The sequence below is a fragment of the Canis aureus genome, chromosome 14 (genome assembly GCF_053574225.1).
Source record: "Canis aureus isolate CA01 chromosome 14, VMU_Caureus_v.1.0, whole genome shotgun sequence".
NCBI lineage: Eukaryota > Metazoa > Chordata > Mammalia > Carnivora > Canidae > Canis > Canis aureus.
Genome location: NC_135624.1, coordinates 27,269,627 through 27,297,526, shown reverse-complemented (window position 1 = coordinate 27,297,526; position 27,900 = coordinate 27,269,627). Strand labels below are relative to the sequence as shown.

Sequence of the window (27,900 nt, the reverse complement as noted above, 5' to 3'; positions counted from 1 at the left end):
TGGCATTGGACCTGACCTGCTTCCTCTCCTGGCCCTGAAGAGTCGTTTTCCAAGGGCCAGCCAGCTTGAAGACCTTCAAACCTCAAAGCTTCCTACCTTTCTGACTGTATGTCCTACACCAGCCCCAGCTCACTGTCTCCTTTCCTTTTCCTGAACATCCTAATCCCTTCCCACCTTAGTTGGGAATGTGGAGGCAATGCCAAGGCCAGCTCATTGGAGTGCCAACTCAAGTTTCCCTCCCTCAGGAGTCCATCTCTGGCCATCTTATCCAAAGTAGGCCACCCATCCCACCCCCATCCTCTCTGCAGCCAGCCGATCCCATTACCCTATTTTGGTCTCATCATGGCCCTTATCTCTCTCAGAAATTCTTATCCATTGACTTATTTGTCACTTGCCTTCCTCCTATCGACATATAAATGCCATAAGAGAAAGGACTTTGTCTACTGTGTTCTTGGCGTTCTCTCTGGATCCCAGTAAAACCAGCAAAACTCAAGTATTTGTCAAATCTTAAAGAATATGTTTATCTCTATTTAAAACAAAGTGGTTGTGAGCACAAGGCTTGAAGTCAAGGGGACCTGTGGGATCATCCCACTTGCCAGCTGGGAGAAGTCACCCAGCCTCTTTAAACTTAATAAAACAGAAAAATAGAATCAAGAGCTCACTAGTAGTTGCCATTATTAATCTACAGTTATGTCACCCTCACTAGTTCAACACACACCTCTGATGGCAGGCATTTTGACATTCACTTGTGCCCACATGCCTTGAAACTTCCCCTAGGCACTCCTACTTCCCCTTCCTTCAGAACATGCCATACTGTCCTAAGATGTCTACTTATTTCTCCGTCTCCTCCATGGGGACATGAATACCTCTAAGGCCCAGCATGCTGCCTGTTGAACTTATAGCATAAATGTGTGGTGTATAAGACAAGTAGGTACCTAGCAGTTCTTCCAGAAACATGTTTTGAATCAAGCTCTCTCTAGAAAAGACATTTTAAATACACGAATTAAAAAATAATACCAGATGGCAAATGATCACGTGCTGAATTATATATAATCAAGTGAAATGGCAGAGATGGCCAACACAGAGATTCCCCAGGCCAGCCAAGGAACTAAGGTAGTTGAGGTGGGTGGGATGGGATGGGGGCCAACTGGAGACTACATCTCATCTCCAAGGCAATGATCGCTTAGTTTTAGCTCTTTGTTGCCATTGTGGTAGAATGTGGGCCTGGTGGGCTCACACAGTTACCTTTTTCCAGCAAATCTGGAAATTTGAACATGAGATTTCCCAAGTCTCCAGATTGTTGACAGCTAATTTAAATTTACTAAACGATTATTTGAGATGAGCAAAGCACGTTTGGGAGCCCTTATATAACCTCTGACCAAGAGCCCCAGGTGGCTAGATGAAGGCTGGGCCCTAAACAGGAATTAGTGGAATAAGCTACACAGGAGGGAGACCATTAATGTGGCCAGGAATTCTGCTAAAGCATCCATCAAGCACTTACAGAGCACTTAACTAACTACGAAGCACTGGGTTATAAAAATGACTCAGAACCTGTTTCCCCTGAGACTTTCCAGTTGGTTTCAATTCAAGAAATATTGTTGAGCCATGATCACATACCTGGACACAGCTGCTCGAGACAGGGGGACAGGCACCTAGATGACTAGGTATTGTTTCCTACTTGTTAGATCTTTGTCCCAGAGTGCTGGCAGCACACTGTCATACTTCTGTGTCCTATGGATTCTCCTATTCCCAGCCAACCTACCCAGGACCAGCTGCGGCCAAGTGGTCTACCCTAGCAGAGGTTTCTCAGACTAACAGACACGGAATGACTGTCATTGACTCTGTGAGCTTAACTCCTCCCGGTAAAATGAGTACCTCCAGGAGCTCACATGGTGGTGACACCAAGTGTTCAGGTAACAGCAGCACCTCAGAACATGTGCCCGAGGCTGTTTAGAAAATATTGTAATTTTAATCTGCACAGCAGGCACACAGAAGTCTCTTTTTGGCGGAACTTGTACTGTGATCTTAGACTTGCTGAAGGACTAACTTCCATCACGGCCCTGCCAATATCGATTGTTCGGGCTCAAAAGGGCCTAAGTAGATTGATTTTTTTTTCCCCTCTCTCTCACACTAAAAAGGATCGTAGTAGTGTTAGTATATTCCTGTTTCCACTGGTTGGTATGCATACTGAATTAATAATAGTGTTACCTGGAAAAATTTAGTTAAAACAAACAGTGATGGAAAACAGGGTAGAAGAGGTCTTAAATTGCATTCTTAATTCCACCACGAATGAGTCTGGTGTTCCAGTGAATGCCTAAGCCTATTTTTTTTTTTTTTTAAGACAAAGAACCCTTTGGTAACCTGCATCTCAGACAAGGGACAAAAATGAAAGGAAAAACAAAACACATACAAGCAAATACAAAAGACAAAAAGCAAAATCAGCATGGAGGGAACAAGTGTCCCCTTGTGGTGGAGGTTAAGAGGCAATCCTCTTCGGTCACTTCCTTCCGTAAATCAGCAAGAAGGAAATAGATCCACCAGGGGCCTCTGCTAATTTGTTCTTAATTTAAGGACAATTAGACAATTCCTAGATCCCCCATCCCCAGGGAAAACGACAAGCGCAAATGGTTTTTCTGAGCAAATGCTTTTCGTAACCCACCGGATGACTCGGTCACTCTGCAAACAACAAGAGGTTATGAAATCTACTTTGTGCCACCTTCCAGGGACAGCTTACAAACAGAGGGCAGGGCTTGGGAGCAAAGCCAGCCACTCCCTCTTCGTTCAGTTTTATGGGGCTTCCTTTCTGTGAACTTTTTTTTTTTTTTTTGCCTTCCTGAAAGTTTCACAGCACGCGTTCTAGAAACACCTCTAAACTGAAACGCTTCCCCAGCTGTCCCAGTAAAAAAAAAAAAAAAAAAAAAAAAAAAAATCCTTTTCTCAATGACCTTGGGCAAGAAATACATTCCAGGAAAGGAAATCCAGAAGCCAACGCCTGTTTACTAGCCCATGACTATTGCTCCCGTCTCCAGGTCTCTGGGAACGAGGCGGAGAGGGAACAGGACAGACACCCAAACTCTCAGTCCCTCAGTCCTCTCTGCGCTGGCAGGTGGCGCAGGTCCTTCCAATCGCTTTCGAAAGCCGCCAGCTCGGAAGAGCGCGAGCTGAGCAAGCAGCGCAGCCCCGCCCGGCGAGCCCCTGCTCTAGGAAGCAGCCGGGATCCCCCGTGGCCAGTGTAGACCCCGCGATCCGAGGTGTCAGCCCGCCAAGCGAGTACCTGCCAGCTGGGTTTGAACGGGCTCGGGCGCGGGGGCGGGGCGGGGGCGGGGCCTGGGCGGAGCCCCGCGGCCGGGGGCGGGGCGGGGCGGGGGCGGGGCGGGGGCGGGGCCCCCGGAGGCTCCGCGCCGTGTGGGAGAGACCCGGGCTCCGGGAGCAGGCGTCTGTCTCTTTAAGCGCCAGGGGCTGCTGCGCTCCCGCCCGGGGAGCCCGGAGCCGGATCTACAATCCCGTCCCTCCCGCTCCGGCGCTTGTTGCTCGCCGGGTCCGGGCTGGGGCTGCCGCCGCCGGGCAGCGAGGCTCCTTCCTTCGCCGGCTGCTCGCGCGCCGCCTCCCCCGGGCGCAGGCTGGGGGGCAGCAGCAGCCCCAGCAGGAGGGAGGGGTGCGGCGCACGCGGCCGTCGCTTCCCATCCTCAGGGCTCGGGGCGCCCCGTAGCCGCGGGGGCCAGACATGCGTCGCTCCCCCCTGCCCAGCGTCGCCGCCGCCCGCGCCCGGAGAGGACGGATTGCGGATCCCACACCTGCAAACTCACCCTAGAAGTCTCAAGGTGCGGCTGGGAGGAGGGGTGGGGGGGTCGGTTCCCCAAGGCCGCCTCCTCTCCGCGGGTGAGTTTTCGCAGGTAACCCGAGCCTGCGGGCGGGCGGGCGCGCGGGGGAGGGGCGGGCGAGACGGGAGGCGAAAGCGCCGCAGGTGAGCCAGGTAGGGTGGCTCACCTGCCCCGGCCGAGCTGCGGGATCCTCGCCGGTTTCCCCGGAGATGGAGGCGTGAGGGGGCTGGGGGGGGGGGGGCGCCTTAGGGGCTAAGTTAGGGCCCTGGGGTGGAAGGAGGGTTAAGGAAAGGGGGACTGGAGCAAAGTTTCTCTTCTTCACCCCTCCTGCCTGGGCTTGGCAGGTAGGGCGCCGGCGGAAGCCGTACGAGCTGCTGATGCAATGGGCTTTGCCTGACCGAGGTGAAGTGCTGGGGGCGGGGGAGGGCCCCAGTTGCCCGGCGTCCTGGGACCGTGACCCTAGAGGTGGAGAATCGAGGCAAGGCTCGGCGCATCCGAGCCTCCCCGTAAAATGGCTCCAGGTGCTCAGCCCCGAGCCCTTCTCCCTTGTGTCAACGAGTTCGTCCTTTCCGTGGAGGGGCTTCTACATGCCTTGCCTTCCTCTCCCAACAGGTGGTCTCGGCCCCTGTCCGGGGGACCCGTGCCGATGACCCAGGTGGTGCTTTCGCTTTCTGCCCCCTCGGCCGTGTGAGCGCGTATCCGCAGCGTGATGGGTAACCAGGTGGAGAAACTGACCCACCTAAGTTACAAGGAAGTTCCCACGGCCGACCCGACCGGCGTGGACCGGGACGACGGGCCGCGCATCGGGGTCTCCTACATCTTCTCCAACGACGACGAGGACGTGGAGCCGCAGCCGCCGCCCCAGGGGCCGGATGGTGGCGGCGGCGGCGGCGGCGGCGGCGACGGCTTGCCCGATGGTGGCGACGGGCCGCCGCCGCCGCCGCCGCAGCCCTACGACCCGCGGCTGCACGAGGTGGAGTGTTCCGTGTTCTACCGCGACGAGTGCATCTACCAGAAGAGCTTCGCGCCCGGCTCGGCGGCGCTCAGCACCTACACGCCCGAGAACCTGCTCAACAAGTGCAAGCCTGGCGACCTGGTGGAGTTCGTGTCGCAGGCGCAGTACCCGCACTGGGCCGTGTACGTGGGCAACTTCCAGGTGGTGCACCTGCACCGGCTGGAGGTGAGCAACAGCTTCCTGACGGACGCGAGCCAGGGCCGGCGCGGCCGCGTGGTGAACGACCTGTACCGCTACAAGCCGCTGAGCCCCGGCGCCGTGGTGCGCAACGCGCTGGCTCACGTGGGCGCCAAGGAGCGCGAGCTGAGCTGGCGCAACTCGGAGAGCTTCGCCGCCTGGTGCCGCTACGGCAAGCGCGAGTTCAAGATCGGCGGCGAGCTGCGCATCGGCAAGCAGCCCTACCGGCTGCAGATCCAGCTCTCGGCGCAGCGCAGCCACACGCTCGAGTTCCAGAGCCTGGAGGACCTGATCATGGAGAAGCGGCGCAACGACCAGATCGGGCGCGCGGCCGTGCTGCAGGAGCTGGCCATGCACCTGCACCCGGCGGAGCCGGACGAGGGCGACAGCGACGCGGCGCGGACTACGCCGCCTCCCGGGCGCCCCCCTGCGCCCGGCGGGGAGGACGAGGCCCGGGAGGCGGCGGTGCACTGAGCGGCCGAGCTGGGTGCCGAGCCCCTGGGCGGGAGCCCTTTGCAGCCGCAGCAGCAGCAGCAGCAGCAGCAGCAGCAGCAGCAGCTGCCGCCGCCCCCCCTCCCTCCTCTCGCTCCCTCCTCCAGCACCTTCCGGGCCCCATCTGGGCTCCTGGGCCATTTGGAGAAAAGGAGAGTTGGCGAAATGCGCAGCCAGCTGTGGCTTGAGCTCGTTCTCTTGGATGGAGGAGCAGCAGGAGGGAGCACGTAGGCGCCCTTTAGCCGGGGCACTTCCTGCCCGCCCGCTGGATCTGGCTCCCTTCAGGAGCTGGGCCGAAAGGTGGACTTGCCCGACGCTTCATCCTTGCCGGACCTGGGTCCAGACTCGACCCTTCTGAAGCACTCGGGGGAGGAGGAAAATTCAGAGGACTGGTGCCTGCCGTTGCCTCCTCCTCCCCCCGGGCTTGGAGGGGGCCCTGTACTGAAGCCTGAGCAGGTTTGTGGCGGCGCCCAGCTGGCAGAGAGCCAAGCTGCAGATAGGCCACCCCCACCTCCACCCCGGGGTGTGTGTGTGGAGGGGGGGTGTGGGAGGCTGGGGTGATTTACTTTTGGGGGATTGCTGGGGTTGAAGGCTGGAGAGTCCAGGCCCAGGTCTGGGAGCAGCAGGCCACAACCAGAGCAGCCCCCCTGTGAAGTGTGATGAATAGTTTCGTGAACTTGGGCTACAAGACAAAGACTTTGCTACCTCCCCCCCCCCCCCCCCCCAAGTAATTCATCTTCTGGAGCTGGCTTCTACTGGAGTCTCCTGCTCCCTCCAAGTAAATCATTGTCACGGGCCAGCTTGGGGAAGGATTCAATTATGGTTCTGTTTTGCCGCCTTTGTTTCTCGCCTGCTGTTGTAGGCACTTAGAGCCACGTTGTCATCAAAGGAGGGAATAGCCTTTGTGTCTCTAATCTAATTAAACCTGCATGGTTGTGTTCATCCGCAGGTCACACAGAGGGTTGGCCGATGCCACCCCATAAAGTATCCACTACAGAAGTAGTCAAATGGGGTTGCCCTGGCAGGAATCCCATCTCCCACTCATCATCTGATCCCCTTCCTGAACAGTGAAGATAACCCTTTTTTAAACTCTTAAGGCTTTGGTGGTGGGCCGTGATTTGATTTGATTTGGGTTTTTTTGTTTTGTTTTTTATTTTTGCCTCTTGGCTGTCCCATCCCCCTCACTCACTTTTGTTCTGCAGGTGATAAAATCTTAGGCTTGAGGTCTATTCAGTGATGAGGTGTTTGTTTTGCTAGCCACACCTGATGCAATTTAATCAAGATGTAAAGTCTTATTGTGTTGCAGCAGTCTCTTTGTTCCTTGGAGAACCCCCCCCCCTTTCAGAGCGCTCCTGCAATTGAGAGGGGTGACAGCCATCACAAATTAAATGCCACCTGGTGTAGTCAGCACTGAATCTGGTGACAGTCCTAAGGCACAGGTTGGTGGCTGTGAGATCTGTCGGCACCAGTCTGGCCTGTACTCTGAATCTGCCACTGATCCTGTTTGCTATACTGTGGGGCCTCTAGAAATTTTTACAACCCATCTCTTGTATTCATGAGAGCTCTGGCATGATGTGTGCCCTTGATTTAACGGTGCTGCTGTGCCGCAGATTGGCATTGCTAATGCAGTCTCAAAAGTTGAGTGAAGTTTTCCTTTCCCTTGGGAGTCATTTGAGATGACACCGAACAAGTCATTTTCTGAACAAATTCTTACAGTAGGAGTGGAATCCTATTTGAGCGTCCTAAAAAGCTGTGGCCATGTTCGGGCCTTCTCCCTGGGGATTTCTAAGTCACAGCAACAAGACTTGAAGGATTTCTTTGTATACTTTTTTTTCAAACCTGGAAGTTGATGCCATAATCTTTAAAAAGCCTAGACCGTCGTCGCACCTCAATATGAAATAATTGTGGGGGCATTAGCTATGTTCCCTGTTCTCACAAGGATCACCAAACAGGTCCTGTCACATTGCTAAAGATGAACCACACTCAGAGCCCTAGTCTGGGACCTTGGAGAAATGTCAGTCGCCTGGGGGAAATGTAGCTCTAGTTTCCATGTGAAATAATCTCCCAGCTTCATGTTTATATTCTCTTGTTCGTGGCAAAGCCAAGCAAGGTAAAAGACATTTAGGAGAACCTCCCACATCTAACAGATTTGGGTTTTCTTTTACACTTAACGTGGTGGTTGAAAGACCAGCGTGCAGACACCAAGAGGGGAGAAGAACAGAACAGCAGAGTCTAGTAGCTCTGGGCTGGCTAGCCAGCCAGCTTTTCCACTTCCCTATCTGTGTGTCTGCCTCCTTGGCCCTCAATTGGAAAGTGAATGTCATTAGTCACACGGAGGTACAGCAGTGTCTGTCGTTACAAAGGAACTGCTTTTTGTGGGAAGTCTCCACTTGAAGAACTCTTGTAAAATCCGCACCCATAAACAGTAGCATTCTGCTTCTAGAGAAGAGGTGGGGGGGTTTTTGTTTTGTTTTTTTGAAAATGAGCTAGAAGAGGAAAGCCATCTCCTTTCCAATGTAATGCAAGCGTTTTTTTTTACTGGCTACCAGAGATGTGAAGTCTGGAACATGAAGAATGATTCCGTTGGAAGTTTCCTTAGGGTTCTCTAGAGCTCTAAAGTAAAGCAACAATCAACCAATGAAGGCTCCAAGAAAGGGGACTTCGTCAACTTCCCCTCTTTCCTCAAGGTGGCAGTGTTGTGGATAAGTGAGTTTTTAAATGTCCAGGCTATGGCTACATCTGGCACTTTAAAAAAGTGAATATATTTAATAATTTTTGTTTCTCCTTGGGAATAAGACTTTAAAACTCTTTTGTACTGTGAATTACGTATGTTCTTTGAAAGAAAGAAATATCGATTCTAATGTTCTTCAGAAGTTGTGGCAGGGATAAGCAGGACCCCGGACTGGAACATATCCTAAAAGTAATGAAACAAATTCTATTTTCTTATCTGAGCAAATATTTTATTGAGACTGCTCATGTATGTCAAAGGAGCCCACAACGTCAGCGACACCATTTTTTGTATTGAAAGAACTCCTACTTTTTGTAGCTTTTATTCCACATGTGATTGAAAATGACTTTATAGCACTAAAATGCCTAGCAGAAGACTTGACACCAGACCTTTAAGGAAATCTTTAGTTTTTATGAAAAATGACACTTCAGTGGTTAAACTTCTCGTGTCTTCGGTGTTTCTGGCCCTAAGAGCACCACTAGACAGCACCACAACCACATGGAAACATATTTTTGGAAGCAAAACTTTAATTTTGTACCACATATGCTATGGAGAGTTAAGAAAAATTAATGACTACTTGTTTTCTATTTTTTTTCCTAACAAAATCGAATCCACTGTGTTGAAGACTCTTGATATTATGTGATCGTCTAACCATTTTTTAAAATAAATTAGAATAAAATCTGTGATCATGGTCATCGAATGGTTTTGTTTGGAAAGTTACATTTGTGAGATTTTTTTTTTTTTTTAAGTCATGGTAACTACAAACTTGACTGGTTATTCACATTTTCACTATGTTTTGTTCTTAGCTGTAATTCTTGTGCCCCATGGAGAATTACATTTACTAACATGGTAAATTCTATGTGTATTTTATTTCCTAGTGAATTGTGTAAACTATTTTTGTTGAAGATTGTATGTTAAATCAATGTTATGTTCTCATACCACTTCTTGAGAAGGAGGTTCCGATTTGAAATTGTATCATTTCCTTCAAAATGAAGGGCAGTGTTTAGTTAAAATAAAAGATCGATGACATCTTTTGAACCACTTCCTCTTCACTGTCTTATTAAAATGAAATCTATCAAGTCCTTTTGAAAAACGCTATAAAGGTTTCCAATAAACCATTCATTAGTGTTAACTGAATTTATAATTTTTTCCCCACTTGTATACCTCTTTCTGCTATGTGTGGTTCAAATATCAAGCTGTAGTTTTTCTGAGGATATTCATCTTTACATTGCTCAGTAAACATTTCGATGAATTCATTTAGTGACAAAGCCCTCCCTGCATTTGCTCTGTGAGAATTAATCACCCATTGCTTCTAGGCTATCAGTGTTCGTGAAAAATGTCTCATAAACATAAATTTTCAGTGCACATTGATTTTCAGAATCAATGCAAACATTGCTGATCACCACACTCCCATATTGGAATGTATACTGGGGCGTTTTGGTATTAAGATCAGTTGCATCTTGGGTGGTTTCAGTTTCAGACAAAGGGAATCTGTTCACTGGGTAATTGAATTACAGAAAACGGACAAATGTGACCACATGGCACCGTTGGCATCATAAGGGATGCAGATGCCAGCAGTTGATAGGCAGATGTGGCATCTGGGACTGGTGTGTGGGAGGCCACGAGCACTGCTTAGGCCAGCACCTGAAGCTACTGCCACAGTCCCATGAGGTTCAAAAGCCTGGGCTTTGTCAACAGGCTCTTAGGAGAATTTTAAATAGAAAGAACCAGAAATGCAAAAAGTAATAGGGAGCTCGGCAGCAGGAGGGCCATTTATCCCTAGAGTGGGAGTCCTTAATTTATCATGGTTCTCCTTGTACAAGAAAATAGAGGGAAGGGAGCTTGATACAGAAAGTTCATTTATTCTTGGGAGATCTTGGTGTAGGCTGCTGTTTCCATTCCCTTTAAGTGGACTGAGCTTGCTTAATGTAGGAAAATGACATGTTTGGAAGCGTTTAAAAGGACCTCCAAAATGAACAGACCCAGAATACGTGAGAAGGGCTTTTATTTCCTTTTACTGAATTAACTGGGAAATTGGCTTATTGAACAAATAGAGCCATTTTATCTGCAGAGTAGATGCAAGAATGATTGGTGTGTATTTGCAATCACAAGATACTAGGAATTTATGAAGGAGTAGAGGATGCTGAGCTCTAGTCTAGATACTGGAATGTGCAGAGATGACAAGCAAACACACTGAGAGAGTCTTGGTTTCTCAGGGGAAATTCATTTCACTCTTTTGTTGTATGGGACATGATAATAAAAGGCGGCCCTGTACAGAGCTGATGGTAGGTCTTCAGGTAAAGCAAATGGGTGTAGGTTGAATTAGACCAAAATTCTGAAAGTACAGATGATGGCAAAAAGGATGTAACTAATATACCTAATATTCACAAAGTACTTAACTGGGAGGCTCCTGAATTCCCAGTGCCTAACGTAAAAAGATAGACCAGATCCATAGTTTCTGTCCTCAGTGTCACATTCTAACAGGTAAGACAGGTGACTTCTTACCAAAAAGGAATTCACAGTAAATAATTTAATTTCAGTCGATGGAAACGTACAGGGTGTATGGGATCTCTCCGTCAATGAGTTGGTGAAGGCTTCCCTGAGGAAGCATTTATGCTCAACCCTTCCAGAGGAGACGAGAGAAGGGTAAAGGAGAGAGCCAGGTGCTTTAGAGTGGGCACGACTTACACTGATTCAGGGAGGAAGGCTGGGGAGGGAACGAAAGAATGTTGAGTGGCCTCAAAATGCCTTTGCTTCTTACTCCAGTAGGACCTGGCAGGGAGAGACCTTCACTCTACATTTGAGGGAGTGAGTGAACCTGGAGGTTGAGTTTGCCAGAGTAGAAAGCCCTCCTATCTCCTCAAGGTGCTGTCATCTCTATGATGTGAGGAGGGTGAGGTAGCAGTGATTGTAGGATGAATCAAACGGGGAGCAAGGGAGTGACACTGTCTCCTCTCCCAGAACTCCACTGCCAGCTGGGCTATAAATAGTGTGAATTCGGGCCTTTGCCTGATGAGACTGAGAGAAGTGGCACAGGTCAGGCTGGATGGAAGCAGAGGTAAAACAGCACAAGTTTGACAGCCTTCATGCCCTGGTCTTGGAGTCATGATCGCAGAAGACATTATTTCATTCAATTGGCCAACACAGGCCACCATCAGAATATAGACTTTGGTGCCTCGTCATCAATGGCCATTAATGACTCAAAAGATGAGCTTTGCTACTTTGGTGGGAGAAACTTGTACAACAATGTGCTTAACTTCCAAGGTTTGGTTACCTTAATAAGCATTCACCTTAACCTCATAACTGAGGATTCTCAGTGGCTAAGCTAAACTGGAAGTAGAGGGTCTGACCTAGGCAAGAAAAACTGAATAGTGGTTAAGTCTTGACAGTCAACCTACCTGGGTTTCTCTACTCTGGGCTCTACTCACTGTCAAGCTGGTAACTTTGGCGGAAGTTAAATATATGCTTGGAAGCCTTATTTTATCTTCTGTAGGATGTGACCTATGACATAGGTCATATTCACTTAACTCTGAATTTCAGCTGTACTTGCAAAATAATATAATATAATGTATATAATCATATGATTGGACTAAAATAATAGTATCTACTTTAAGTGGTCGTTGTGAGCACAAAATGAAACAATGCACCTAAAGTGCAGATCAATAGCAATTGTGATTGATAAAGAGAAAATCTAGGATATTCTAGGTGTTCAAAAGCCTTATTCAAAATGAATTTTTATCTGGTCGAGAGAGGTCTCCCCTTTAGTTCTAGAGTATTTCTTAGCTAAGCTACAAGAAACTGGTAAGATAAAGAGAGAACTCTAGTTAGTACTGCAGTTGTTTAGCTTCTGCTAGAGGATTTGATCTTTAGTAGATGAACCATTTAATTTGTTTATACATTTTATTATGTTTACTCATCAATGCAACCAATATTTCTTAAGAACTTTTAAGGTATAAGGTGCCAGAGAGATGAGGGTGAATTTGAAGTGATAGTGTGGTGATAATATTAACAGCGATGAGGTCACGGTGTCGCCCACCCACCTCCGCCTCCAGCGTTAATCATCACAACAGCCTTTCTGGACAGCTGCCGATAGCTTCATTTTATAGTTGAGGGCATAGCTTTAGAAAAGTGAAGCCATTTGTCCCTGGTCACATAGCTAATAAGCGACAGCTTCTGGACTAGAACTGGAATGCTGGTCTCCAAAGCCCCAGGCCAGGATTCCTCCACTGAGAGGTCATCGCCACTCCCACCCTTTGGCTGCCTCTCCCTTCTCTGTACCCAAGGAGGATACAGAGAACCTTATTCTGCTCCTACTTTTGGCAGCATTATCTGAGAGGCAGGTAGATTTTCACTCCTGTTGCAGCAGCTCTGAAGGTAGTGACCCCAGAGGTAGGAAGAGGCAGGAAGAGGAGAAGCAACTCTTCCAAGAGAGATTTTACACCCTTATCATGAGTAACAATAACAAACCCTGGGTGAATGTTGACCATCCCCTAATTACCTCCACCCTCCTGTGGCGGAGCATTGTGACAATCCCTACTCAAACTGCCCCTCTCCTGTCAGTGCTTTTGTGACTCACTTTCCTCCTTCAGACCAAAATAAGGTCACACGGGCCTGTTTCAGATCTTTGCTCCAGCCCCTGACCTGCTGTGTGATGTTGGGCAAGTTAGTAATTTCTTTAAGCCATTTTAACTTATCTAAAAATTGGAGTTACTAGGACTGTCCAGTCCATAGGACTGTTCATTGGCTTACGTGAGATAATGTATATCAAGTGCATCATGGAGCACTTAGGTGTGGAGTGGGGGTCATATTGGCTCTGCCACAAATGGCATGGCTACAAATATAATATATGACCTTGAGCAAGTCCCTTTACCACACTGGGACCCTGAATTTACATTTCTGTGTATGTAGTACCCAACTCCAGCAGGAGTCCATGACAAGGTTCCAAGAGCAGCTATATCCTTTGAGATGGTTCTAGAAGTTGCTATACATAATTATAACCAATTAATACTAACTAATACTTATTCCTTGGCTATAGCCCTAAACCTCATTCATGTAAAAAATTAATATGTAGAAAAAATAATATGGAAATGTAAAAAAGAAAGTGATAATAAGATGATTGAATTTCAGGGAATGCTTTTATTGTGAAAGATAGGGACTACACACACAAAACATTGTTTTGAATTAGCAAATTTTGTTACGATCTTTAATATTAGAAACCAAATCTGGGTCGTGGGTGAGGGAAAAGGTGATAATAAGAGTAAATTAATCTGTATTTCCTTTGGGAATAGAATTTCCTCTGGAAGAAAAAGTATTTCATTGTTTTTTGTTGTTGTTGTTGTTGCTGTTGTTCTGTTTTAATTTTGCTTTTCAAACACTAATTTTCTTTTTCTTTTTCTTTCTTTCTCTCTCCTTTTTTTTTTTTTTTTTTTTTTCATACTAGGGTACATTTCTCTTTGCTACCTGGCTATACTGTTGGCCAATACATCAAAGCCCATAGAGAGAATTTTCTTGTATCTCAATGGCTGTGCATGATTTATTCTACTTTATTCTAATGGAGTCTATTTCTTTTTATATTTCAGTAAGAGCAAGGTTGTTCATAAAGCCATAAAGCATCAAACAGTGGCAGTTCTTTGTGCTGACATCTATTTTAGTACTTTAAAAATATTAATAGACTTTATTTTTTAGAGCAGTTTAAGGTTCACAGCAAAACTGAGTGGAAAGCAGAGTTCCCACCTACCCCCTCTCCCAACCACACAGCCTCCCCCAGGGTCAGCATGAGAGTCAGTGTGGCACATTGTTACACTGGATGAACCAACATTGACACATCATTGTCAACCAGAGTTACATTAGGTTTCACTCTTTGTGTTGTGCATTCTATCATTTTGAAAAATGTATCCACCATTATAGGATCACAGAATAGCTTTACACAAGACATGTCTCCTTTAATTCTTTCTCTCCCAAACTAGGAATTGGACTATTTTCAGCTCCTCTTATCAAAACTTAAGAGCTATTTCTCTGCAGGGCCCTTCTGTTTTCTTGACCATTCCGTATGATGTGTCTGGCTAGAATTGTGTTCATTCATTCTTTAAGTATGAATTGAGGCCAACCCCAGGCAATGTGCTACCTACTGGGGCTAGAAAGAGGAGTACCATGTGGTCCCTGTGCCCCAGGGGCCTACCCATATTCTACTGAGCAAGATGGGCAACACAGGAAGTGCAATACCTGGGATGAAGTTGTGATGATGGAGAAGTGGCAGGCTCCAAGCATTAGAGTAGCACTAGTGAGGGGTGGAGATGTTGGCAGCTAACCCCACATGGTGGGAATGGGAAAGGGTCTAGAATAGCTTTCCTGGGCAAAGTTAAGCAGATAGGAGGATATCTTATCAGAGGAAGATTCTAACATAATCCTGCTTCCAACTCATCAACCCTTTATTTAGGGAGCAAAATACACATCTGTCTCTATAAGTGGCTGGGGGGAGCGGAGCATGAGAAAAATACTATCAATTGCTTAATAAATCCTCTTTTTCATAGTGCTGATACAGATTTCAGTCAACGAGGGCACATTATTAAAAACTCTGAAAGGATAATTTCACTGCATTAAAAGTGTTCTGTTCTCTTTTAACACCATCATCCTCCTGCCTTTAGGCATAGCCAAGCAGTTCCAATACAGTTGGGACTGAGGCTGCTTTCCCTGTGTTTGAGGGAGCCAAGAGGCACTGTGGAAAGCATTGCCTGGCATTTGAGTCAGGCCTGGGTGTCAGCCCAGGACCTTTCTTTCTGCGCCACTGGGGCACATGCCCTTCCTGGCTTGGGTGGCCAGAGTGTATTTATTTGTAAAGTGGGAATGACATGTCTCCCATCATGCAGGGTTATGGAGTTGATAATATACAGAAATCACTCAGAAGTTGGGGATCCCTGAGTGGCTCAGTCGTTTAGCACCTGCCTTCAGGGCCAGGGCATGATCCTGGAGTCCCAGGATCGAATCCCACATCAGGCTCCCTGTGTGGAGCCTGCTTCTCTCTCTCTCTCTCTCTCAAATAAATAAATAAAATCTTTAAAACAAAAATCAAAAACAAGTATTCCTGGCAGGAAGTTTTATGCTTAGGGATCGGTTGCTATGATTATCCATTTCCCCTTTTTCACTTTTGCACTGTATCCACGCCTCACCAAAATCTCACAGGTGCATTTCAGATCTGAGCAGGTTGAGCCAAAGAAACTTTACCAGAGTTAAGAGATGATGTGACATTTTGGTTTTGTAATGGTTAAAACTCTCTGCCTCCAGGTGTTTGGAGAAAAATCATAAATATATGCACACACAAACCTATGTACACATGCACATAAACAAGCCAAGTGCATCATTTCATTTGAATCTTCAGTTTCTCCCCAACCTGACAACCAAGGAGGTGCAGCTCAAGCATTGAAATCATCATATCATCTTAAAGCTGTAACTGTTTTATTACTTCCTGGTTAGTGCCTCTCTCTGCCTGCCCTTTCAGCCTATGAATATTTTTTATTAATATAATTTTATTACTTTTTTTCTTACAGTTCAAAAATAATATGTACTTAAAAGAAGTTCAAATACCAAAGTGTATAAAGTAAAAGAAAGGACATCTTCCATTGCCTTCTTTCACCTTATTCCACCTGTAACCAAGGCTTATTAATATCAGGTGTGCTGCGAATTCCTTCTAGATTTTTTTATATGAACATTCAGACATGCTTAGCTGCATGTATTTTTCCTGTTTTTTTTTTTAATATTTTATTTATTTATTCATGAGAGACACACAGAGAGAGAGAAGCAGAGACATAGGCAGAGGGAGAAGCAGGCTCCATGCAGGGAGCCCAATGTGGGACTTGATCCTGGGACTCCAGGATCATGCCCTGGGCGGAAGGCAGGCTCTAAACCGCTGAGCCACCTAGGCATCCCAAATTTTCATAGTAAAAAGCTTCTGTTTCTTATTTATGCATGTTTTTATTGATGCTCATTTCAACTATATCCAATTTTTCCTGATTATAAATGATACCACATACATTTTTTGTTACACCTGTTCTTGGCATGCATGAGAATATTTCTAAAGGATATAATCATTGAAGTGAAATTTCTGGATTAAAGGTTATGCAAAGATGTAGATTTTTTTATTTTTAATTTTTTTGAGAGTGAGGGGAGGGATGAGGAGGGACAGAGGGAGAGAATCTCAGGCAGGCTTCACACCCAGTGCAAAGTCCCATGTGAGGCTGGATCTCACAATCCTAAGATCATGACCTAAGCCAAGATCAAGAGTCAGATGCTTAACCAGCCGAGCCACCCAAGCACCCCTGAAAAATTTAGATTTTGATAGGAATGACTATGTGACCATCTATAAAAGATAGTGCCAACTACGGTAAAGCTTTTTGAAAATATTTGCTAACTTGGAGGTGAAAAACAGGACATAATTGTTTGAGTTTCAATGGGAGTTTTATTTTTTTACCACCTGAGCTAGTCTCATTGGTATCTCTAAGAATTCAAATCAACGGTTTACTAGTTTTATTCTATTATAAGTATTCTAATTCTCTTCAAAGCACTTGGTGATAGGGTCAGCCTGGGGAATTCTAGAGTTCAATCTGTGAACTTGAGCAAACAGTAGAAAGGTAACAGTGAAAGGTATCCAAAATGATCCTTTTAAAAATGTCAGAGTGTGCAACATGCTGGCGGCTTCCCATGGTGCTTTGGATAAAATCTAAGTTTTTTACTATGGCCTGTTGACCTGCATGATCTGGCCTCTGTTTATGCTGCCAACTTCACTTCTTATCACTCCTTCTTACAGCTATATCCCAGCATCACAGGCCTATTTTTTTTTCCTCTAAATGCACCAGAGTTTTTCCTTCTTGCTCTAGAGCAGCATTTTCATACATTTTGACTACTGACCTGCAACAGGAAATGAACCATGTATCACAACTAAATGCCTACATATATGTATGTGTGTGCATGTGTGTGTGTATATATGTGGGTATATGCTTATATCTGAATCTAAATTTTACCAAACAACTCCTAACTGTACTGTGATACCATGTGGCAAGATGATGCAGAATCATGGCCCCCCAAAGTTGTCTGCACCCTAATGTTTTCTGACCAGTCGAAATCCTAAAATTGAAGATTCACTGGTAAGGGGAGAAACTATCCAGAGCCTCATAGTTTCACCACTTTACAGTTCTCTTTGGACAAACCTTTCATTTTAATGAAATTTTCACAATACCTGTGACCTCCTTGGCCTTTTCTTTGGAAATGCACATGTTCACCACATTTTTTGGAGCTTCCACAGCCCTAGGCTAGATGTGAATTGTGTTCAGAGTCATAGATAATGCTTCAATAGTCTTGTTGAAGAATCAGAGATACTTTAAAGTAATAAAGAGAATGAGACTTTCATTCCCTCACATGTGAGGGGTAGTTAGGGACTAGAGGACATTTGAGCCACCTTCATCAACTCCTTCCATCGCTGACAACGCTAACTTAACGTCTTGGTAACATTACTCATTGTCAAAGTGTGTTTCCTAGGTATTGAATTAAATCTCTGCACCCTCTTCTTAAGATAGTACTACCATCCTCCTTGAATAGGTATAGAAATTGAGCCTCTGAGAAAAGGAAATAAAATGTTTGCTGAGCACATACTATATTCCAGACCCCATGACTGGAATCTTACAAATGGTATTTCATTTAATCTTCAGTGTAATCTGGGAGGTTGCCACTATGATTCTCATTTTAATATGAAGTCATGATTTGCCCAAAATTGAGCTATGAAATGGGCCCAACAAGATCAACCTACAGTTATCTGACTCCTGGGCCAATGTTGTTCTTCCTGCTACATGGCAGGTTCTTCCAGTGGTTACACTCACTCTCATTTTGCAAGTGTTTCCAAGTCCCACAATCACAAAAGCTTCTCTTCAGATTTCCTCAGTGCTGTTGAAAGTTGATGAAGTGGAACATTCCACTTACATCTTCTTCACTGGCCCCTGGTACTCTGAAAACTGAGTAGATGAAGGCAAGAAACTGGGCAATCCAACTGAGAGATGACAAAGAGCTGAGGGAAGATGACACCCCATGTGCAAAGGGCTGTGATTTTTCCTTTTATTTGAACTTATTATTTGGGCATAATTTCAAAGTTGCTTGAATGGGCATAGTGCAGAGTGGGCATAGTCTACCCTTGATGCAGATTCATCTTTGTCAACATTTTATTCCATCTGCAAAGGGCAGGTGGGATACAGGTACTTAATGTCATTCTTGCCCACAGACTCTGCGTGTCTAGCAGATTTGTTAATTCTCATTTGAAGTGTCCTCCAGCCCAGCTCTCTTACTCGTCCTTCTCCCCATGTTCTCAATTCAGTTTTGCACTATTGCCCAGGATTTCTCACTCTCTCCCATTGCAGGTGTGAGGCTGGCTCTGCCATAGGTCAGTGTGAATTCAGATCACTGGTCTACCAGTTACCGGCCATTGTAACTTTCGGAGAGGCATTTAACCTCATTGAAAGTATGAACCTGATATAGCACCTTCCAGAGTGTTTGTGAAGATTATATGGAACCATATGAGAGAAAGAAGTTAGGCAGAGTGCCAAGCACAGAGTAAATTCCCCTAGAAATGCAAACTCGTATTGCAAAAGACCCCTGTCCATCCTGTAGCCATTCGAACACCTAAGCAGATACTAAAATCTTGAAATACTTCCATAGCAGTGGGTAAATAGCTGCTTCCATAAAACCCATCCCTCACCACCACAGCACCCCCCTTCCTGACCACCTGGTTACTGCCCTGGGACACCCATAATATCTCTACAGACTGACAGGTATATGCACGCAGAGCTGGGGCCTCCAGCATTCAGCTGCTGCTCTATGTGAGGCGTTTTGATTGGTTGATGACTGCTGAAAAATGTTAATATCTCTGCAGAATATTAGCTTAAGTGCCTATAAATACTATCACCCCCATTTACAAATGACAAAGGAAGTCAGGGGATGGAGGGAGTAATTTTGTCCAAAGTCATACAACCGATTATGACTTAAACTTGAGACTGTTTAATTTCCAAAACCTTGCCCAGTCCCTGAGGAATGGAGTCCCAGACCCCAAGCACCTGTGACCTTGGGCAGGAGACTTCATCTCCTAGAGGAGGAACAGAGTGCAAATGATCCTTCTGGCTTCCCTACCTCTCCAGGCATAAAAAAAGTGCTGACATACAGAAGTTTTCCTTGTCTTTTTGTTCACAGCAAATAATTAAGTTCAGTGGTCAGTCTTAGGCCAGAGATCAAACTCAACTTGTTAATTATTCACAGAGTTGATAATTCTGCTTTTCTCTTGAAACTGTTGAACCAGTTGGGACAAGCCAGGACTACAAAGCTGGTAAAACGGACTTTTTGAAAATAACTCGTTGAGTCAGACCATTGGAATATTTTTAGAGAGGGAATGTGAGCCAATGAAAGTAGGAGAGCTAATAATTTGGGGTTGGTTTGTTTCCAATGGTACCCAAAGGGTAAAGGGAAAGTTCAAACCCTTCTTCCTCAAACTCCCCAGAAGTAACAGTTAATAGCAGATTCTTATATCTTTTTCCAGAAATTAACCAGTTAGCCTTTCTTCCTTCCTTCCTTCCTTCCTTCCATGCAAATGGAATCATAATATATTAATGGCTAATATTTATCATGTGCTCGCTATGTGCCCGGGAAGATTTTCAGTATCTTGTCTGGACTGTATGTCATGTAACCCTCTATGAAATAGGTACTGCTTTTATTTTCACAGTTTAGATGGGAAAACAGGCCCAGAGGGGTTAGATCACTTGCTTAAAGTCACACAACAGATGGGTACAAGGAAAGAACTTAGTAAGTCAACATAAATCTGTCTTATTCTAGCTATCTTATTCTGTCTTATGCCTCAATGTATCTCTTCATGGGAATGGATTGTAGTTTCTTTAACTTATAGTTGAATTTTGAAGTTGTCTAAATCTGTTCGAATTATCACAGCTACATCAACCAGCTTTGTATATTTATCTTTGAAATTTGAACTTTTATTTGATGTTTGTTGTGTGCCAGGCACTCTGGGACACTCTTGACACGTATTTGTCATTGAGTGCTCAGACTTACTCCATGACTTTAGGAATTGTCCCTGATGCAAGGAAGGATATTGAGACTCTGAACAGTTAAGTAACTTTCCCAAAGTCCCAGAGTTCATGAATGGCAGAAGGTGGAATTGAACTCAGGCTCTCTGAGTCCAGGGGCTGTAATACTACTGTTGCTATGGTATGTACATGGCTGTGTATGAAAATACCCATGAGGAAGTCACACGTCTACAAGAATCTTCCCCTTTAATACCATTATCCTTTATTCTTTTTCTTGTGTGTTATAATTTCACACCCATTAAACAGAGTTAATAATACTTACTACTATGGACTGAATTGTGTTCCCCAAAATTCATATATTGAAGATCTAACCCACAATGTAATGGTGTCTGGAGGTTGGAACTTTAAGAGGCAATTAGGCTTAGATGAGTTCATGAGGATAAAGCCTCCATAATCGGAGTAGTTTCCTTATAAGAAGAGACACCAGGGGAGCACCTGGGTAACTCAAGTCACTTAAGTATCTGCCTTTGACTCAGGTCAGGAGCTTGTGGTCCTGGGATTGAGCCTACTCTTGGGCTCCCTGCTCAGTGGGGAGTCTGCTTCTTCCTCTGCCTCTCCTCCTGGCTTATGCTTTTTCTCTCTCTTTCTCTCTCTCTCTAGCTTGCTTTCTCTTAAAAGAAAGAAAGAAAGAAAGAAAGAAAGAAAGAAAGAAAGAAAGAAAGAAAGAAAGAAAGAAAGAAAGAAAAAGAAAAGAAAGAGAGAGATACCAGAGAGCTTGCTTCCTCTCCTCTCTCCACCATGTGAGCACACAACAAGAAGGTGAATGTCTGGAAGCCAGGAGGAAGATCCTTGCCAGAACCTGACCATACTGGAACCCTGATGTATTTCTAGCCTCCAGAACTGTGAGAAATAAGGTTCTGTTGCTAAAGCCACCCAGTCTGTGGTATTTTGATATGATAGCTCAAGCAGACTAATTACTTAACTTATAAAATTATTTTAAAATTAACAGAAACAACAAGGAAAAACATCTAGAATATTTATAATGGAGTTATCATACGCCAGGTGTTGTTCTAGAGCTTTACATGTACACTAGTTTCTTAGGGCTGCCATAACAAAATACCACAAACTAGGTGGCTTAGAACTATAGAAATTTATTCTTTCACAGTTTTGAAGTCTAGAAAATCCAAAGTCAATATCTTCATAGGGCCAAACTCTCTTAAAAGTCTCTGAGGAATGTTTTTCCTTGCCTTTTCCTAGCTTCTGGTAGCCCCAGGAATTCCTTGGCTTGTGGTAGCATAACTCTGATCTCCACCTCTATCATGACAAGGCATTCTCCCCCTGTGTCTGTGTCACCACTTAGTTATCCTCTTATAAGGACACCAGTCATATTGGAGGAAGGGCCTCTCTTACTCTAGTTGGACCTCATCTTAAGTAATTACATCTACAATGACTCTATTTCTAAATAAAGTCCCATTCTGAGATCCTGAGGGTTAGGACTTCAACATATCTTTTATGGAGAGAAAAAGTCAAGCTATCATAATACACATATTTTCTCATCTAATCTCTGCAGCAACACAATGAAGCAGATATTAATATTCCCATTTTATGGATGAGGACATCAAGGCTCAGAGAATTCACATCACTTGTCCAAGGTGACATAGTGGTTAAACAAATGTATGCTCTTGCCTTGCTTCTTGGCTAATAGAGATTGGAGGCAGAGTAGACACTCAGAAGAAAATGTGGGTTTGTTTTATGTTGAAATGCCTGACAAATAGCAAAAAACTTTAGACTAATTAATACCCCTTATGAACATAAATGTAGAAATCCTTAACAAAATATAAGCAAATCAAATCCAGGCATATGTAAGAAAGGATAATACACCATGATCAAGTGGAATTGAATGTATTCAATGATAACTGATTTAACTGATTTGTGATAACTGATTTACCTAGTGAGTCCAGTGTTTAGGCTTTCTCAGGAATAACTTCTATAAACTTTTTTTTTGTATGACCCACACTTTCCTATTTCATTGCATGTCTTGTATTGTTTGCTATTGTTAATGAAAATTGGACATTTTAAATAGTATGATGTGTCAAGTCTGAAAATCAGATTCTCTTCTCCAGGCTTTTTGATATTGCTGCAGTTTGCTAGTTGAGCGACTTTCTTGGACTATTTCTATAAAATCTGCATTCTGTGTCATGCGTGGCTATTGAAGTGATAAACTAATGACTAAACAAGAGATTTCCATAAAACTACATGAACTAATAACCTTCCTTTTTAAGGACTGTGTGTGTGTGTGTGTGTGTGTGTGTGTAGTTATGTTTTCAGTGCTCTGGCAAGCAGTTTATGATTCTAGCTTATACTTAACTCCTTGCTTATGCAAAGCATGACAGCATAACCAGAGGTGAGAGAGTAGGACATATTTAGCGCTTTCTGGGGCATATACACAGTCCTAAAAATGTACACGGGCTTCTAGATTCTCAGTAATATGCTGGAGCTTTTCAAAGATGCCTATGGATATCTCATTATCCAGCTTTTCTTTTTAATATATTTGATTTGCACTTGTTAGCTCTAACTGTTAACACATCTCTGGGCAGCTGTGATATTAAACAATTGCCACTGATTGTATTTGACAAATACTCTGTGGGTGGGGCTCCTCACAAAGAACATGCTCTGATTAGATCAAATAAAGACATCCTTAAAAGTGGAGCTTTTTTCACAAACTGCCAGATAGATCACATGGTGACAATTTCTAGGAATGGGACTTCCTGGAAGCTCCAAACCCATTTTGCTTTCTTCAGTAGCTGCTAAGCTGCTGTTTTCACAGCTACTGTAGCTGTGAGGCTTTTGGCTTCCAGTGCTCCTGAATTGCTGGGGAGAGGCTGATGGGCCTAAGTCCAGTTAAAATGCCACAAAGCTCACTATTCTTGCCCAAATTCAGCCATTTTTCTTGAATAAATACTGTTTGGATTACTGGAAGCCACTGGTGATTTTTCAGAGTTATGAAACAGGTATTTTGACACTTTTCACTCATGTTCTCATTGCTTTTATAGAGAAATGGGTTTCAGAGGTCCTTAATCAACCATTTCAGAACAACCAATTGTATATCCATTTTCTGTAGGTATGTAACAAATCAGCACAAACTTGTAGGCTAAACTCACACCCATTTATTATGTCATATTTTTGTAGGTCAGATGTCCTGGCCCAGAGTAACTGGATTTTTTGTTCAAGGTCTAACAAGCCTTAGAATGAATTCTCTCTTTGAGCCAGGCTCTTCTTTCACCCTCATTTGGGTGGTTGGTAGAATTTACATTTTGACTGTAGGACTGAAGTCCCTGTTTTTATGCTGGCAGGCAGTCCATCTCATCTTCTCAAGGCTACCCCTAGGTCCTAACCATGACCTGGAAACTTACTTTCTTCAAAGCCAGCAGGAAAAATCTCTCTCCGGTTTGTTAAGTTATGTAACTGAAGTTACATAGTCTAATCATGGGAGTGCCTGGCCTATCATATTCACAGGACATGTTCACATTCGGGGAGCAAGGATTATATAAGGTATGTTTACCAAGGTGTGGTGTTCTTGAGGGGATTCTTGTCTTAGAATTTTGAACTCTATAAGTTTAATTGTAGGTTTTTGTATAGCACTTTTGTATAAAGTGACCTAATGTAATTGTCACGACAGCAATTTGAGATAGACAAGGAAGGTGTCCCAAATCTTATTTCAGAGATGTGAACTAAAAGGCTCAGAGCGATTATATTACTTTCTTTCTTTCTTTCTTTTTTTTAAGGTTGTATTTATTTATTCATGAGAGACACAAGAGAGAAAGGCAGAGACACAGGCAGAGGGAGAAGCAGGCTCCTCTAAGGGAGCCTGATGCAGGACTCCATCCCTGGACCCCGGCCTCACACCCTGAGCAGAAGGCAGACACTCAACCGCTGAGCCACCCAGGCATCCCACAATTACATGACCTTCTCACCAGCACACAGGTAGAATTAAATCCTCTGATTTCAGTAGCGTCCTCTGTCCCAGCACACCTGTCTGTCATGTTAAAGGTCAGTCCTTTCTGAATTTTGTTTGTTACATGGCTGTGAAGATGTTAGTACCTGAGGCCTCTTTAAGGAACTCTATCTCTGGAATAGTCTCCCCTGGGCTCCAGCGTCTCCTGCATGTGTATTTGGGGAGAATACCTGAGCACGGAAAATAGTATTAACCTGAAGTTTTGATAAAATGAAGTTTTCAGGGGTGAATTGCAATTTAAATAGCTGAAAAATTCCATTTACTTCCAGCAATGTATTCTGAATGCTCCCTCCGGCCCAGCTCAAAAGGAGCAGACAGTCATCTCCCTCAGAAAGTAATGGAATTTTTATTTTTGTCTTAAAAGTGCCTTGAAATCAGCAATCTCAAGGCTGGCAATGGGGCTTCCGTGAAGACATCATCAGAAAGAATAGCAGAAGGCTCTGGAGGTAGTCAGCCATGGACCAAACTCATTCTCCCTGCAATTGAATGGTTTTGCAGATGGTAGAGGAAATTCACCATTTAAGACCAGCATTTCCACCACCACCCCCCTCATACTTAATCTCCTTATCCAGTGTGTCCAATCATCTAAAAGGTAGCAGGTTTTCTTTAGTTCCAAGTCAAACCTTCTAATCATTCTGTGCCTTTCTATCATAATACAAAAGGCTACTTGTGGTCCTCGTCAATCTTTCAAATGTTTGAGGACAGTGGAGCTGGGATGTTGGTTCCTTCTTGGGATTCCTTTTACTCGGTCCCCACACAAATTCCCCAGCTGCTGCGAGAAGATAATTCTCACCTTTCCACAAAGGCCATCCCTATGCCTCAAAGTGGCAATGACTAACTGGCATATTTCATGCTCCAGAACTCCCTATGAGCTCAGGCTAAAGCTAGATCTTGCTGAGACCACATCCTGGCTTAGCCTCCTCCCCTGCCCATGCTGCTTCCTGCATTTCCTCTCTCTTGAGGGCCCTCCCCAGTCCTTGAACCTGCCTTCACCCAAATCACTTGTCCCAGGGGCTGCTTTGATGGCACAGACCTAAGACAGAGAGTAGTGAAGTTCTGCTATACCCTTCGTCTAAGTTCAAAATAATGTCATATCCAGGAATTGAAGGCTTAGCTACAAATAAATATTGGAGAGCCCCACTTGTCCCCGCTAACGTGGAGGTAATTTACCTCTCAACCTCAGTTTTCTGGAATGAGGCCACAGATAGAGAAAAGGCCTATTAGAGTAACCGATCTAGATATTGTGAAATAAAAGACAATCTGTACTTTTGTCATTAAAAAGAGAGTGCAAGTTTGGGTGCCTGATAGATACACAAGGCTCCATAAGCCTTGGCCTTTCCAGTTCTGTTTCCTGTCTGGAAGGCAGGGCTGGCCCCACACACCCCTCAGTGTTGCTAGAAAGGCAAATGGAACAATACATTAAATGAGTTAGTATATATCAGGGCTTCCAAAATCAGCGGTTTTATCATTAAGATCTTTGTGTGACAGGAAGCATCTATTTTAGTCTGGTACAGGCCGATTTCTGCTTCAAAGCTGAGGCTGAAAGCAGATCCTTTTTCTTACACATGAAAACAAAAACTCACCAGCTCCAAGCGAAACAAAAATGAACTCGCCACACTGAGTCCCATTTAGAGAGGAAGGGGATGGGTTGCTAAACCAGAGAGGAGAATACAAGGTACAGTTGTGCAGGTATGGTGAGGCTGCCATGAGCAGTAAGATGGGTGGGCATTGTCCGGGGCTCCTGCAAGTCTGCCGAACCTAAGGAGCTGGGTCAGCCCCATTGAAACAGAGGAGGGGCGGCCAGCGTGGGAGGGGGCATATATTGGCATGGGTTAAATCTGGGGAGTGAGAGCTCTGTGGATGTATGTCTTACTCTCTGTAATTATATGGAAGTTGGAAATATTTAAAAATAGAATGTGTAAAAGTAAAGGTAACAATGGAGTAAATGAGAATGATTAAACCCACTCTGTGAAGTGAACTAAGTATGGTATAATTTACGCCACCCTTAATTCAAATTAATACATACCCACCGTTTGTTAGTGTGAGTCAACTTGTATACATATATGCATATAGGTCTGTGTATTTTTCACATAACACTATACTCACACATGATTTTAACTGAATCTTCTTACCTGGCGTCTGCCCCAGGTTAATAAAGGAGCAAATGCTTGAATCATGTGCCTCCTTCGTAGATGCCTACTTCTCCCAGACTCCAGCATAGTCCTGTGGCCTCCATTCTCTGACAGGTGCAAGAGAAGCTGTTACCTTGTAGTTCGTCCAGCTGTTTTTGTTATTGTTGTGAGGGTGAGAGCCATGTTCTTTCCAGTGCTCTACATCTCTGAGCTGAAACCAGAAGTCTTTGTGTTAAAAATTGTCAATCTAAAAATGTGCCCTGGTTTAGAAAGCGCTCCTCGTTTGTTTAAAACCATTAAACGTTGTTTCATTTCCTTTTCTCGGTTACTAGTGAAGTTGAACATCTGTTCTGCTCTTCATCAGTCAGTCCTATCCCCTCCTCGCCCCAGAGTTAGTGTGGGCTTAGATCTGCTCTCAGGAGTCCTGGGGAGGAGGGTGCTGGAGGTGCTGGACAGGAAGGAAGATGCTGTGGGGTGATCTCCAGAGATAAAAGAATTGAGATAGGTGGTTCCTCATTCCAATTACAAGCTCTTTCCATAAGAGCTTTATTCTTTATTCCTTCTTTATTCCTCCATGACCTGTCCTCCCCAGGGTTATTTACTTTAACTAGTACTTCTTTCTCAATCCTCCCAACAACACAGACTCAAGCCAGAAGACAAGAACTTCAAAACTGGATTCTTGCCCTCTTTTGGAGCAAGCAGCATCTCAGGCAAAGTGAAGGGGGTGGTTTCGGTCAGGGTCCTGGGAGAAGACATCACCTTCAGGTTATTCACACTCAAGGACACTTTAATCAAGAGACTACTGACGTCCTATGTGGGAATAGAGAAACCCTGAGGGAAGAAGCAGTACGTGATAAGAACAGGTCCAAGAAAAAGAAGGACAGAGTGGCATATGGAACAGAAACAGGGAGGGCCTGACCAGTATGGAGAAAGCTGTCTGACACAAACAAGACCCAAAGAGAAAGGAGATAGCCTGCTCCAGGTGTGACTGAGAATAAACAGCCCACTTCACAATCCTCCCTCTTCTGCTGGTATTTCTAATTGGCCAAAGCCTAGGATAAACCAAATTGCAAGGGAGCCCAATAATGGAGTCATCCAGGTCAGCCTCCTGGTGCACAGGGAAGGATGGAGAATCTGGGGCTGATCAGTTGAACATGTCCGGCACATGGGGACCACATCTCATTGAGTGTTCATACGGCCATCTAACACTCCTTGAATTAAATGCCAAATGCTGTATAATGATAATTATTTTGCTCGGATAACTCAGTCACTACTTTGAGTCACACTGTAAGGAGTTTAGTAAGTCTCCAGAAACCAAGGCAGAGAATGATTAATTATTTCCTCCAAGTCACATAGCTAGAAAGACTGATGAGAAAAAGTCTATAAGACTCCAAAGTCCTTGCTTATAACACCGACACTCAATAAATTTAATCTACCCTCTCCTGGGGCACTCCC

General features: G+C 44.7%; 1 protein-coding gene and 1 long non-coding RNA gene across 6 annotated transcripts; both read left to right on the top strand.

Annotated features, from left to right (window-relative positions):
* The first annotated feature begins 3,416 nt into the window (after positions 1–3,416).
* LRATD2 (LRAT domain containing 2) lies at positions 3,417–9,271 on the top strand. Of its 5 annotated transcripts, none has more exons than XM_077847208.1 (2): positions 3,417–3,879; positions 4,434–9,271. In XM_077847208.1, exon 2 carries the CDS (start codon positions 4,531–4,533, stop codon positions 5,485–5,487), a length of 957 nt encoding a protein of 318 aa, XP_077703334.1. In that variant the 5' UTR covers positions 3,417–3,879; positions 4,434–4,530; the 3' UTR covers positions 5,488–9,271. The 5 variants fall into 5 exon arrangements, with proteins under 5 accessions (XP_077703334.1, XP_077703335.1, XP_077703333.1 ...); XM_077847209.1 differs by having other exon boundaries at positions 3,417–3,893; XM_077847207.1 differs by having other exon boundaries at positions 3,418–3,821.
* A 3,547-nt stretch (positions 9,272–12,818) lies between these two features.
* Positions 12,819–27,639, top strand: LOC144283309 (uncharacterized). Its single transcript, XR_013351768.1, has 3 exons — positions 12,819–12,895; positions 24,084–24,282; positions 27,088–27,639. It is a non-coding gene; the product is annotated as an uncharacterized LOC144283309 (long non-coding RNA).
* Positions 27,640–27,900: the final 261 nt, after the last annotated feature.